This window comes from Cnephaeus nilssonii, assembly GCF_951640355.1.
Source record: "Cnephaeus nilssonii genome assembly, chromosome: 2".
Classification (NCBI taxonomy): Eukaryota; Metazoa; Chordata; class Mammalia; order Chiroptera; family Vespertilionidae; genus Cnephaeus; species Cnephaeus nilssonii.
In genome coordinates, this window is record NC_137073.1 from 31083678 (window position 1) to 31098570 (window position 14893).

Here is a 14893-nt window from a genome sequence, read left to right on the forward strand (position 1 = left end):
GAGCATGTACCAGACACACAACAAGCCATTACAGAGCATGTGATAGCTCTTGAGCTTCCCACCAGATCCCAAGTAAAACACAGAGTACACTGTGTCATGGTCAACATTTCAAAAACTCCTTTAGGCTGGCCCCAAGATATCAATCCACAGGAAAATCATTTTAGAAAGATAAAATACTCTGAAAGCTAAGAAATAAATAATTTCTCTGATCTACTCCATATCCCAGCATTAAGAATATCAATAAATTTTACTTTGATATTATCAACATCATCAGCATCTGTGATTTTGGGAACATGTGCAGATAAAATTAATTCTTGGTTGAAATATAGATAAAAGGAGCGCGTTACTGGATAGGTTTTGAAGTCTGAATGATTCAAAGTGGAAAGACATAGTGCCAAAATATTACACAAATTTTAAAAAGTGATCAAGAGAGCTAGAAGCGGTGTAGATATGCTAAGTTGAAAACACAGTTTTTTACACTTTCAGGTATCATATGAAACTACTTTTTTAAAAAACAATAAGTATTTCTGTAATCATATTATACTCCAATATTTTAAAAACAATTATAGTCCTTCAACTGAAGGTGACCTGGAACAATCTGACCCATTTCTATATTAGACTAACAAAAGTAATTTTAAAACAACACAACTGTCTAACACAGCAGGTTTCAACATTCAGGTGTGAAATCGCACCTCCCAGCACACAGGCTGAATTATCCCCGTGCCTCTCACCTGTAATTATCATTTGCTCTCTCCCCAGGTGGCTCTGAGCCACCATATATCATCCTCCTAGGCTCACATCTGGAAATACAAACTCCCTCTGGGGCCTCATATGCTGTGCGGGTGAGAGGGAGGACAAAAAACAAAAACTTCATGCTGGCTCAGACAACTTCTGAAAACATCTCTTCCCACTCGTAGTGTAAGAGCAATCTGACAAAATTATAACACCCTTATGTCACGATGGTTAACAATAAGTATTTTTCAAATAAAAAGAGTAAATATACTTCACGGTTCCTGTAGAAGCCAGCTTCTTCCATTAAGGCCAATTCCAAAAATTTAGCAAAAGATCTTTCATCAATTGAGAGGACATAATTAGCTGTTTTGATTAAAGCATTTTCCTCCCCTGGTTAACAAGATATAACAGATGTCACCGACTTCCCTAATAACAATACAGCCCTGCATTTGGCATCTTTACAATTTTAAAACTGAACTGTCATATAGAAAAATTATAGCTAGGGTGTCTCTGTACAATTATGACTCTAAAGTGGTTATGACATGCCTGGACTCCCCAATGGAACAGATATGGAAATCATATTCCACATGCATAGCCGAAAGCCCTCCTTAGCACGCACTTGAAAACCAACCTCTGAAATCTGAATGATGCGGGCTTATTCAAATCACCACCAATTATTCCTGGAAGCATAGACCAAGTGAGGTATGCAACCTGAACAGAAAATGCAAATCTCACAGTCACTTTCTTCCAGGAGCACAGAGAACACATGCAGAAAAATGTTTTGGGAAAAGCAATGTCCAGCTTAGACCCACTCTACCAAAATCCCAACTTCCCTGCAAAGAGGAAGAGTACTATATTTGATTTAAAAAAAAAAAAAAACACAGGAAAAGAAGAAGACTCATTTTTCACAGTAAGATTCTCTTGGTGCATTTGATCCAATTTACAAAAATTCCATTTACACCAATTTTGTCAACATACCTGTCCATGGTGTAAGGAGAGATAGGCCTGCATTTTAAATGGGAGGCAGCCTCTCTGAAGTTCAACTCAAACATCCTGGTTTAACAACTCCATTAATGACATCAAGCACAGATCTAAAGATTACTCAGCCCCTTTGTCAGTTGCATGTGTTATTTATAACAGAGTATATCAATCATGTCCTTCCCTTTATTATTTCCTACTTTCTGGTCCTAAGCTATTTGGTCTGCCAAATTAATACATTCCAATGCTGCTGCAAATCTAAACAAGGCTTGATGAAAGATTAATAAAATAGTTGGGTTCTCTACAACCACATACACACCCCGAGAAATTCATCAATGTCTTTATTTGCATATCTGGCTGACTGCCCCCTGCAGCAAAAATGTAAAGCACAATGCTCAGGTATCATGTTTTATGGTTTGCATTTAATTTGGGGTGTCAATCTGCTTCTGTTTTAATTATATCCATCTTGAGATGTTATTACAATCTCATGAAAACTTCTTTTCATTATATGAATGACTATAAAAACATACACATGACAAACAGTTATTATATGTTTTCTGGTTCAGCCATAAAGATGCAAGATGGCTTAGCCAATACACCATGTGGATTTATTTAATGGTCTGAGTCTTTTCTGCTGCAGAAGAAAAGTCTGATTGAGTCTTCAACTCCACCATACTCCAAAGTTCACTTCTTCCATATGTCCTGCTACTAAACTTAAGTTGCTCTGAGTTTCTCTGAATTGCCAGGCTGAAGAAAATATTTCATCCAAAAAATCATGTTAAAATTTTGTCATTTTATATCCAAATAGTTATTTTATCTTTCCATTGCACATTCAAGGATGAGAAATCCTCATATCATCACCCTAATATTTTTTTCTTCTATATCCTCATTCTGGGAAGTGGGGTCTGGGTGGGGTGTTAAAATTCTTAGAAAAATTGGAAGCTTTACAATCATGGGTGCTCATTCTCATTTGTAGTATTACTTTTGTTTTTTAAAAAAACCTCCTTCCATCATTTCCAAATTACTGACAAAGGGGCTGAGTAATCTTTAGATCAGTGCTTGATGTCATTAATGGAGTTGTTAAACCAGGATGTTGGAGTTGAACTTCAATCAGAGAGGCTGACTCCCATTTAAAATGCTGGCCTATCTCTCCTTACACCATGGACAAGTATGTTGACAAAATTGGTGTAAATGGAATTTTTGTAAATTGGATCAAATGCACCAAGAGAATCTTACTATGAAAAATGAGTCTTCTTTTAGTACTGGGAAATCTTAGTACTAATGAGAAGCAGACAGTCTCCTAGTTTCATGGGATAACAGTGAGAGTCTCTAACTCCCGGTGTATTCTTGAGCAGGTCAATTAACCCCTCTGGGCTGTTTTCATTTGCAAAAATAGAGGCATAAGTACATCACTAAAGACATCATCTGTGTTTATAAAAGTACACTGGCCAACACTGACCGAGTAAAATGGATCAAAAGACTGCTCTGAAAAAGCTGAGTCCTAACTTTTAAGATAAACTCCTCCTAAAGATGCTCTGCACACTAAGCTCAACATTGTAATTTCACAAGTAATCAAACTGATTACCTGATAAGAAATGAGAAAGGAGAAAACTACAATACACAGCAATGCAATAACAGTAACAGCAGCAAAACATAACAAATGCATGTTTCCCCTTCTGCTGCAGTAAAACTATAACTTCACTTGAATTACATAAAATCATTTTAGAACAGCAAAATCCTGGACCTTCATTACTTTGCCAACTGAACACTTGCAGAGAGAAAGAGTGGAATTTCCAGTATGTGGCTGAAAAACAAGTGATAATCTAATATTCATCTATTGTTTCATCTACATCCTCATTCTCTTAGTTTTTTTTTCCTATTTAGTTTTTAACTATAGAAAACTATTCACTGAACAACATTTATCCAGCAAGTATAAGTGAACAGAGACCCTATCTAACAAAAACAAAAAGTCTACTTCAGTACAACTCTTGAGGAATAACTGCAATACTAGACTCTTTTAATGCCTCGTTTCAAGCTCTGAAATATCACTGCCATCAGAAACTTTGTAGAAACCTTAAATGAGGTTGGTAGGTTGGTATGGTGCTGCAGTGTAGGGCAAGTATGGGGACAACAAAGAAAACGACATCCCTCAGGTCCCATCACAACTTGATCCGGGAATTGACTTAAATCCTGTCCCAGATTCAGAATGTTACTGCAGTCAGAAAGTATCAGATTTCAGCCATAATACCAAGAGTCACAATTTGTCTTCACAGGCTATGCTTCTGAATCTCACCCAGGCCATTTCAAAATGCTTCAGTTAATAGCAATCACACAGTACCTGCAATTTGAAGACTTTCTGCCAAAAATGAATCCCAACCTACATTAGCCATTTTCCATTACTTACAAACTGTGGGCTTTCCCCTCTTTTCTTACGCCTCCATTTTACCACACATGGATTTTTCCAGGACTCTGAAGGTACCAAGGAGGTATGGCACACCTTGAGGTATAGTGGCAAGGCAAAAGTGACAGTAAAGTAAAAAAATATTTGTATGTAATTTGGCAATTTGTGTCATTTGTCAGGCAAATCCTAACTAGAGGTTTGGATATAAATGGGAAATCAGAATGATGAGCTGTAACAGCCCAGAAAATTGTGGCAAGCAATTGACTAACATCAGTCCCTCCCTCAGACTGTCAAAGTTCAAACAATGGAAATTTGAAATGTTTGAATTTCCACATTTCATTCACAACTTCCTAAATCTATTACCTTCTATTAAGTGCATTAACAATTTTGATAGATCTACCTCAGTAAAGGAAGAGAGAGGGGAAGAGGGGAGTACAGTTGGGAGGGAGGGAAAGAAGGAAGGAGGCAGGCAGGCAGTGGGTGGGTGGGTGGGGAATCTAACTGGATTCTGAGATGAGACTGCCATTTACACTAATATGTGAAATATACACCTGCAAAGAAGGCAGCAAAACCAACAATTTCAGGCTACAGGTCCACTTGCAAAGGATGGAATCAGAGACCTGCAGAGGACTGACACACAGCAGCCTGCACTTGTCTGGTCTCTTCCTAGGCAAAGAAAACCATACTAAGTGCCTTATTTCCTAAATTTATTTGGCCACAGGACACTTCTCCCCTCCTCAATTACTAACAGCATAAACAGGACCCATTCTTTGGACCTTACAATGATACCTACTGACTATATACCCCTTACGCTCCAGACTTATGAGAAGAAATGAAGGAAGATCACAGCTAAGATTTTGAAGAAGGAAAACAAACTTAGGGTGTCACAGGTTTAAATTCTTTGCCATCTTCTAGAAAAAAAAATTGGCATTCATCTATGGAATAGGTACAGATTATATAAGAAAAACAGTTCTGACCCAACTAACAATGTCCCTGAACTATTTTGAACCTCTCCACCAAATTAATTCCTATCTTGCTCTTCCAAACTTCAATTTTCTGAGTTTTCAAATCTCCCTGATTTTTTCAGACGTTTACCAAATGAATGGCAGCTATCTTGTTACCATCTTCTTTTTCCTCTATCTGCAGAATATTGGGTTTAATCCTGACCCTGAAAGTGTTGTTTCTTGAAGAGAAAAAAACAAACAAAACACACTATGAGGCACTTTCACAAAGTTAGTATATTAGACTACATACAGCATAAGGGTAAAATAAAATGTAAAACCACTAACCCACTGTCCTCCACTCTCTACATGTGGACACACACACACACACACACACACAGTCCATCAAAAAGTGCTTCAGGCCCTAGCCAGTTTTCCCAGTGGCCCTCATCGGCCCATGGACTGAAGGGTCCTGGCTTTGATTCCTGGTCAAGGGCACATGCCTGGGTTTCAGGCTCAATCCCTGGCCCAGGTCAGGGCTCATGAGGAAGGCAACAATATGGATAGCTGTCTCCTCCTCACCCTCCTTCTCCTCATCCCATTCCTCCCTCCCTTCCACTCCAAAACTCAATGGAAAAATATCCTCCTGTGAGGATTTAAAAAAAAAAAAAAGTGCTACCGGCATTCTGTCCAAAAGGCTTCTAAATCTTGTAGCCATTGAAACCTAAATTACTTAACTGCTGGCCTCAATTATGATTTTTCTCAGCATAGGGACCTTATTTCTAATCCTATTATTCTCTAAAACTAAATAATCACTATTTTTTTACAGTATATAGAACTGTTGCATCTCAGAATCTCTTTGTCATTCTCAATGCTCCTTTTTTTTTTTAACGAAGTATGCTCTAGTTTTGCTCTAATTTTTTTTAACCCTTTTCCAACTGTGAAAGCTAGAGAACACTCTCAGAAAGGATGAAAAGCTAATCACTAACTTTGTGATTCATTTTTTCAATTTACTGGTTCATTTATATCAGGCGTCCTCAAACTATGGCCCCGTGGGGCACATGCGGGTGTTTTTGCCGTTTTGTTTTTTTACTTCAAAATAAGATATGTGCAGTGTGCATAGAAATTTGTTCATAGTTTTTTTTAAACTATAGTCCGGCCCTCCAACGGTCTGAGGCCCTGTTTAAAAAGTTTGAGGACCCCTGATTTATATCCTCTCTACTTCCAAAAAAAGAGCTGAAGTCGTTAATCTCAACAGCTAACACAAACTGTGTGGAATCATCATATCACAATCTTTGACCTCATCTCACACCAATACTTCTGAAGTGACCTCTGTGCAGTAAAATACTGAAATTCAGTACACACAGTAAAATATTTGAATTCATAACCAAGCACAGTATTCACACTCTTCCATTTCTGCAAACTTTCTCACCACTTAGAACTCCTCAGATCTTAAAGCTATGCACATTTTCAGAAGTGAAATGCAGGAGGAACTGACCCATTTACCTTGCAATTCCATTCTAAACTTCCCAAGATAAAAAGTGAAAAACAAAACATATCTCCACAGCTCTCCCTAGCTGAGAAACAGCAGAAAGGTTCTGACCTTTGTTGAACTAGCACTTCATACATAAACGAGCCAAAGAAACCTTTATTTTAAGGTCAGTGCCAACCTCCTTTCTCATCCAACCTTCTTTCCCGCTTGCTTAAAAAGCAGCAATACACTAGAAGGGACTAAGAAGACAGGGTATAACACTAGAGGCAGCTTGGTGGCATGAGCATTGGGCTGCTATCACACTGAAAGTGCTATTAATGAAAATCACTGACCAATTCTTACTTCATGGTGGGGTTGCCAACAATCAATGAAAGGGCTGACACCAGGCAGGAAAAGAGAGCAGGAGGACAAATGAACTAATCATCATTATTTACACCTTGCACTCCCCTTACCACTCCCACTTAAGCAGCAGCCTCCTCCGCTGCAACTTCAAACTTCTGTGCCTGGTTTGCCAAGTAGTCTATCATGGGCCCACTCTCCCTAAACTCAGAGATCACCAAAATCCTGGAAGGGATCTATCAGATCTTTCCCAGTATCTCCCATACCAGATTATGGATTCTAATGCCAACAATAAAAGTGTCCTGTGGTCAAATAAATTTAGGAAATAAGGCACATCACATGGCCTTCTCTGATATTCAAAACTCGCATTTCACGTAATAAAAGACTTAATTCTGACATAAGTCACCCCTTGAATTTTGTCTAGTCCATCAAGTTCCAAAACTATTTGACAGCCGATCACATTTTTCTGTTCTAAAACACAAACTCTGAACACCTGGCAAAGCTGTGTTCCCAGCCAAGCATGAGCACCTTTGCTCTAAAACTAGTCTAAACCTCTCAACTAATGGATTTTGGAAATGATACTTTTAGAGAGTAACTTCCGAAAGTGACTCAACCAGGTAGGACAGCCAAGCCTGGAATATTTCTCCACTAGTCTCCTGACTCCCTAACAAGCACTCTTTACTTCCATAATGTTGGACTTATTTCTACCAGGCCTTCCTTGCCCCCAAGCCCTAATCAAATAGCATCTTCTCACTCTTTTTCCTGCACCTTCTTCACTATTCCCTCTTCTTAGAATGCTTTCATTCCCACATTGCTTCTCTATCTATCCAAATCATTCAACCTTTTAGGTCCCATCTTCTCCATGAAGCCTTCTCAAATACTTTAGCCAACGGCACTCACTATCCCATTCTCTGAAAGCCTATTGCACGTAGTTGGTATTAGGCATCCAAGTGCCTATTTTAAAATGTTGTAGGTGCAGGACTTGTCAGCAATTAAACTGTACACTCCTTCAAGATGCCACATATATTTTAGGTTTCTTTGTACTCTTTCTAATACCTTGCACATATCAGGCACTCCATAAATATTTGCTGACTGATATGAGGAACATAATTAATGTTTTTTTAAAAAAACAACTGAATAAATGAGATTTGACCATAATAAATTATTAAAGCCTATTAACATGGTATACTATAAGTACAACAACTTCTGTACAGCCTATTTGTGCTATCCAGGTGTAGTGTTTCAGGGGACACCCTGAAACAGAGCTAGGAACTGAAGACCACGTGAAATTCTTGGTTTGATCCTATACCCACCAGAAATGAGTCTTCCTTAGTTTTTACAAGCCTGCGGAGCTCCCACTGGCCTCCTGTCTGCTACTCCCACCCATTTCATCTTTGCTTCCCTTGGTCAGTTGTACAAAAGAAGGCTGCATCGAAAATCCAGTGCACAACAGAGGAGGGAGGGTGAAAAAAATAATGATTTTGCGAAGTCAAAATTTTAGCTGCAGTACTCACATGGCTAATTGAGACTACACAAAAAGAAACCCAAATAAGAACAGGACAGCAATATTATCTGGTATATCATGGAACACTGACAGTACTGGAACCCCAACATTTCCATTCTCCTTCCTTTGTTAGAAGCCACTTTTTTTTTTTTAATGAGGCATGACATCTGGGGATAATCACTCTCAACCTGTTCTTCAAAGAATATCCAAATAAACAACACCATATCCAAATAAATGGTAATTCCGTTTCTCAAATGCCTAATGAAAAGAACACCATGATCAACTTTAGCCTCCTCACCTACCCTCTTATCTTCTATCATGAGACTCTTCACAATCACATACTTGAACTTCAGGGTGCAATTACTCAAGACAAGTGTCCCTGCAGAATATGAAACTACCTCGGCCAGTTTTACTACCTATGAAGTGTGGGCTTCTCAACTACTCCCAAAGCTTTCATCATCTTAAATATCCAACAGTGAAAAAATAATCAGCATAAAAATGCTGGTTTTTGTTAGGCAAGTTTCTTACTTTTGCTCCAGCATTAGTAAAGGCAGAGTTGGACCGGAACAACTTATATCAGCACATTTCATTTTGAGTCAGGAGCCTCTATTTTAAAGAGGGAGTCAAAAATCAATTTGTCCATCCATTAACATCCAAAGTATGCTACTCCAGTTTGCCAGCTATTGCTCTGAACTGGCATAAGATACAAGCCTACCTGTATTAAGCCAATATTTCTGGTTTCTTATCACAACACTAGCAGCAGCCTCAAGTTACATGGTGACAACTGTTTTCATTTCTAAACACAAGGCATACAAAAAATAATGCATATTTAGGGTACCCTTAGCATCTATAATAATTCTGTCACATACATTTCTATCCAAGTTCATAGCTTAGTTGCCTGTTTCCTAATAAGCCCTCACATTTTATGGTGATAGCTGAGTAAATCTTCCAAAATGAGTACATACATAGGTTTTATCTTCATGATCACTACACACGTATGTTTGACCATCCAGCCTGGATACAAATGTGCAGCAAACAAATCTACAGAACCAAACATACATTATTTTTATTCCCCACTTTGTTTTTAATCTGAAAAATTTACAGCTTTCCTACAAAAGCTGGATCTTTTACATGTGAACACCACTGACAGGATATTTGATGATATTAGGAAACTTGTTTACTTAGGTGTGATAATGGTACTGTGGGGGTTTTGGTGTTTTTTAAAATCATTACCATTTCCAGGTACATACAGAAATATTTACATATTTCTCATATCAAATCTAGGAGGGGAGATTGAGTAGATGGGATACAGATGAAACAAGATGAGACATGAGCTGGCAGTTGGTGACCTGGGTGTTGGGTACATTGGGTTTTATCAAACTGTTCTCTCTACTTCTGTATATGTTTAAATTTTCTATAAAGTTTTAAGAAAACTTTTTTAAATGTTAGACCATTTAGACTCACACACAGATGTGTAAATAGTATTTAGATATTAAGGTAGCATAATATTCAGCTAACCAAAGTAACCTGGATTTTGAATTAAGAAAAGTAGCAGAAAAAAAAGATAATCACAGCAAGAAAGGTAATGGTGTTAACGGTACACTTTGAACTTGGTCTTCTTAAAAATTAAAAGGTTTTCAAGCCTAAAAGAAACTAGAAGGGCACATTTTCTCTCAAATGCCAAATGAATAGATATACACATCACAAGCCCAGGCAAATATTTATCAAAAGCAAAAATGATTTTAAAAACTACTGCGTAAGTTATACCTATTTCTATTTGGCCTTCAAAAATGTTCATGGGAAACTACAGACCCCTCTTGCTTACTGAGAGGGGACACGGGGCAGCCCAGGATAACCATACAAAAAGCAGAACCACTTGTAACTAGATTTTACAAGTACTGTCCTAAACTAACCACAGATAGCAATCATGAACCAAATTCTAGGCAGCATTTCCTATTAGCATACATGCTGCTATGTCAATTCCTATTTTAAATCAACAGAGAAACAGAGAGAAAGAGGTCACACTGTACAGTACCCTCCCACCTTGGCAAAGTTGAAGCCACAGTTAGAATTATCCTAATAAGTGGTGAGCCTCAACACTCAAAACGATTGTGCACAATCCATTTTAGCCAATAAAGCACCGGTTCTAGAACCAAAGGGTAACAGATTCAGTCACTGACATCAAAATCTATGGTCACCAATACCACCAACCACCCTCCCTTCCTCCCCAACCACTGGCCACCATCCACCACCACCATCACCACCAGCAGCCCAACCAAAAAGCAGTTCAAATAGAAAAAAAACAACCCCAAAGGAAGGCTTCCGTTTAAAAATATATTAAACCTGACACCCAAACACACACAGAGAACCAGCAATCTCAACCTGTACAGTTACTGCATGTGAGATTTAAGCTGTCATTAACTAAGCTTGCATTTGATCATCTCAAATAATACCATAATAACAGCACAAAATCAAAGGGAAAGGAAAAAAAGTTTCCTTCAGGAACCTCTAACCATGCCAAGTGCAGGAAAGGCTAGAAACCAACTATCTTGATTTTGTCCTTAAGCAAAGCCGGACCAACTCTGCAGAATCTCAAAGCCTCCTGTGTGTGTGGTGTGTTGGGGGTGGGGAAAGCAAGGCAGGGGGGAGGGAAAAAGGGGTTACATTTATAGAGACCAATGACCCATACCAGCACCAAATCGGATTCTTCCAGGTAGAGACAGTTTCCCCCTGACCCCTGGACAGTCTACCTCTAACTACCCACCCTCTTCCCCAGAAGCTGGTTAGAGGGCAGCAAAATGTGCGTTTGGAAATCAACACTGCAGGTACCCAAGGAATAAAGACTTATATATACACACAAAGCCAATCAGAAAGAAAAAAAGAGAGAAAAGAAAACACACACACAAAAAAAAGAAAATAATAATAATAAGGAAAGGGAGAGGGACAATTGGGTGTCAAGCCCTTCAGATACCAGCTAGGATTTTATTCTTTCCTCCCACCAGTCGTCCCTGGTGTACCTTTTTCTGTCCTTTAACCAAATCGCTCATATACACCCATGTGCATATATATGTGCACAAATATTATAATTAACCCTTTCTGTAACAGAGCCCCATGGGGAATACAGAAAGATATTCCATCCTTTCCTCTCTGCTCTCCCCTCCTCCCTCCTTTCTCCCAACCAGGAGAAAACGCCCCCTTCCCCAGCTTCACCAGAAGAAAAAAAAAGGCAGGGAGAGGGGACAGAGGAACCACAAAACACCATTAGTCTCCAGCTCCGAGGACACCCAGGAAAGGTATACACTACACAGACACACACACACACACAAGCACAGATGGCTCCGTAGAAAGCACACAGAGACCCGTCCACAGGCGCCCCAAACCCAGCAAAGAGACTTCCACCAGCTAAGAAGCCATGATTGGGGAGGGAGAGGAGGAAGGAGTAGGGGCAGAGCTATCCGTGGAGGGGGGCGCATTGTTGTGATGCCTGAACCCCTTTCTCCATGCCCATCTGCCGCGGAGGGGGCGCGGGGAGGGGGGCGCAGGGGAAAGGCGAGCGAAAACGAGGAAACCAGGAGACCAGGCAGGGCTCTGCGATCCCCTCCTGCTGCCTGTCTGTCCGCGCCCCCGGTTCTCCCCCCACAACAATAAGAGCTCAGCCTAGACAGACAGACCGGCCAGAGCACAGTGCGTGAAGCTACAGAGCCGGGCACGGCGAAATGGGGTCGTGCATAAAGGAAAACCAGGGGGAGGGGATCCCCCTTACCTCCAGCGCTTCAAAAGTGACAAAGCTGGTCATGGCAAATCCATCAATGATGTCCTCTTCGGCCGAGGTGGACTCTCTCCGCTTCCTCCGCGGGGGTCTGGGCCGGGACGGGGCGGAGGACGGGGGCTTCCCATTGTCTTCCTTGTCGGAGCCCGACGACGAGGCGAGCGAGGGCGCCCGGGTCCGGCCGGCGCCGCCAGCCGCTCCGGCCCCCAGCCCACCCCGGGAGCGCCTCTCCCGGTCTCGCTGCGACCGCGACCGCCGCTTTTTGCGGAGTCCATGGCCCCGCGTCGGGCCATCCATGGCTCTGCCGCGCCGGGGTCTCCCCGCTCGCCGCCCGCCCGCCACAGGCTCCAGCCGCGGCCACACAAAAAAATTGACACCAACCCCTCCCTCCCCCCCTTCTCGGCTTCCCTCCGCCCCGAGGAGGGCGCGGGGGAGACGGCGGCCGAAAGAAGGGAGAGAGGGGAAAGAAAGAGAGGAGAAAGAAAAGGGGGAAGGGGCGGAGAGAGGGAGGAGGGACGGGGGCGCGGGCGAGAGGCGAGAAGCCCAAGTGCGGGGCTGCCCGCGGCACCGAGGGTCGGAGATTCCTGCGAGCGGCGCCGAGCAAAGTAATGGCTGAACACACAGGTCTCCTTTAGAGGAAAAAAATAACTCACCAAGCAGGCAATAAATCAGAATAGCGGAATGCTTTGATCAAGAGACTGGGAGGCTCCGGGGAGCCCTCCCCGCGGCCATTCTCCGCCGCGCCCCCCGGTCCCCAAATACGACCGCCCCCCCCCCCGCCCCCGAGTCAAAACCGGGTCCGAAAAGGTCGCGGGAAAGTGGGGGCAATGAACTTCACCCGCCCCTCGCACAAGGAAAACACCCCCGCCGCCTCTCACACACGCCTCGGAGAAAACTCACTCCCAGGCTCCCAAATTTTTAAGAAATGCATCCAGGGGAGGCCAGGGCTTCCCGGCGACCTGAGAGGGATGAGACCCCCCAGAGAGGGAAGCATAATAATGAAATAATTAGGAGAGGAGAGAGCGAAACTGGCAGAGGTGGAGAGAGGGAGGTGGAGGAAGGGAAGGAGGATGCTGGAGCAGTTGTGGGGTTTGCTTTTCGGTCTTGGAGGGGGAGGAGGGGGAGCTGAAAGAAGAGAAGAAGCAGACCCTGACGCTGCCACCCACCCCCGTCCTCAAAAAAAAAAAATTTTTTTTTTCCAGTCCCAGAGAAGAGGTCACCCTTCCTCAAAAAAGGGAGGGGGTGAGTCTGTCGACGAGGAAAGCAGAAAGAAATCTCCAGCGGGAGAGACACCGGTGTGCCGCCGCCGCTGCCTCTTCGCTTCGCCCAGCCGGAGGGAGCAACGCGGTCAGGAAGCGCTGGGAACGCCGCTCTCGCCGTGCGGCTAACGCTGCCGCCGCCGCGAGAGCCCCGAGCCGGAGGGTGCACAGCGTGTCCCCGGGCGGCTGCAGCGGGAGCACGGGCACAGCCCCATCCTCCGCCCGCCCGCCCGCCTCGCTCAGCGCCCGCTCCTCCCCCTCCGCGGCCGGCCCACCGCCGCCGCCGCCGCCGCCGCCGCCCGCCTCAGCCCAGCCCCGCACCCGCCCGCCCGCGCGCACCCGCGCACCCGCCCTCCCCGCGCCTGGCTCGGCGCGCGCTCCCGCCCCCGCGGCCCCGGCCGGCTGGTCACGTGGCCCGCTGGGCTCCCTCCGCCCCCGCCCCCTCCCCAGTTGTAGAGTGTGTAGAAAGCTAAAGGCTGCGGGCTGGCCGCGCTCCCGAGCCCAGGGCATGCGCGCTGGGGCGGCCGGGCCTGCGCACTGGGGGCGGAGGGGAGCGGGGAGTGGGCAGCGAAGGTGGGATGGGGGTGGGTAGGGAGGGGGCCACCTGCGTGGGGTCGGCTGTGGCCCCACGAAGTTAGCGCGCGAGGGGTGTGGGAGCCATGCAATGATCCCGCCGGTCGCACTGGGGGTGCGTGTGGGCCACTGTCCCCAGTCTACTTCGGGCGCCCAGTCCCGCGCCTCCACCCCCGCACCCTCCGCGGAACACTTGTCTCTCGACCCCCTACCGCAGGCCCTCCGGGGGCTCCCCGGCCGCCTTCTCGGGAGGCCCCCAAAGTATTCTCCCTGGGCGACCTGCGCCGTGAGGGAAGGAGGGATTTCTGAGAAGGGACGCAAGGGGGCTTCCCTGGGAGGGGTCGCGACTGGAGGCGACTGGCAGGGGAGCGGGTGCCCAGGCGCAGACCTCTGCTCCACTGGAGGGCACTGGGAGGCCCCACAGGCAGAGTTGGAAACTTTTCTTCCACGTGGTAGCACCACGCGTGCCCGAGTGACCCCGCACCATGATGACCTCTGGACCCTCCTCGCCGCCTTCAAACCCCGGCTTTTTGGACGCGCCGGCGGCTTCGGAGCAGCAGCTGGAGGCCGGGGCCGAACTTGAACCTCAGGCAGTCTCGGCGGGCGAGGGGGCGGGGCTGGAGGGGCCGCACCGCCCGGACCCGGACCCTTAGACCGGCTAAACACCGTCCCCGCCTTTAATATGGGTAAGGAGAGGGTGTTTCAGGCTTTTCCTATCACTGCCTCTCCTGTCGCCGCAATGTAGCTCTTACAAAAAGTTGTACTAAAAAGCTTAGTGCAGCTGAGCATCTGACAACAAAAGCGACTAGCCTTTCTGGATAGAATAGCTGTGCGTTTTTTCGGGCACGAATTTATTTACTAAGTTTAGAAAGACGCCAACAGCTCTTTCTCACCCGCTTCACTTT

The 14893-nt window shown here is 44.5% G+C and overlaps 1 protein-coding gene across 5 annotated transcripts in view; it reads right to left on the minus strand.

Annotated features, from left to right (window-relative positions):
- Nucleotides 1-13654, minus strand: part of AUTS2 (activator of transcription and developmental regulator AUTS2) — a 1102591-nt gene extending 1088937 nt beyond the window's left edge. For 2 of the 5 annotated variants that reach the window (XM_079796033.1, XM_079796031.1), the window contains exon 1: nucleotides 12151-13653. In XM_079796033.1, coding sequence (XP_079652159.1) covers nucleotides 12151-12453 — 303 coding nt within the window. In that variant the 5' untranslated portion in view covers nucleotides 12454-13653. Of the gene's footprint in view, nucleotides 1-12150 lie in introns of all 5 variants that reach the window. The other 3 variants (XM_079796032.1, XM_079796030.1, XM_079796034.1) reach the window with 2 other exon arrangements.
- Nucleotides 13655-14893: the final 1239 nt, after the last annotated feature.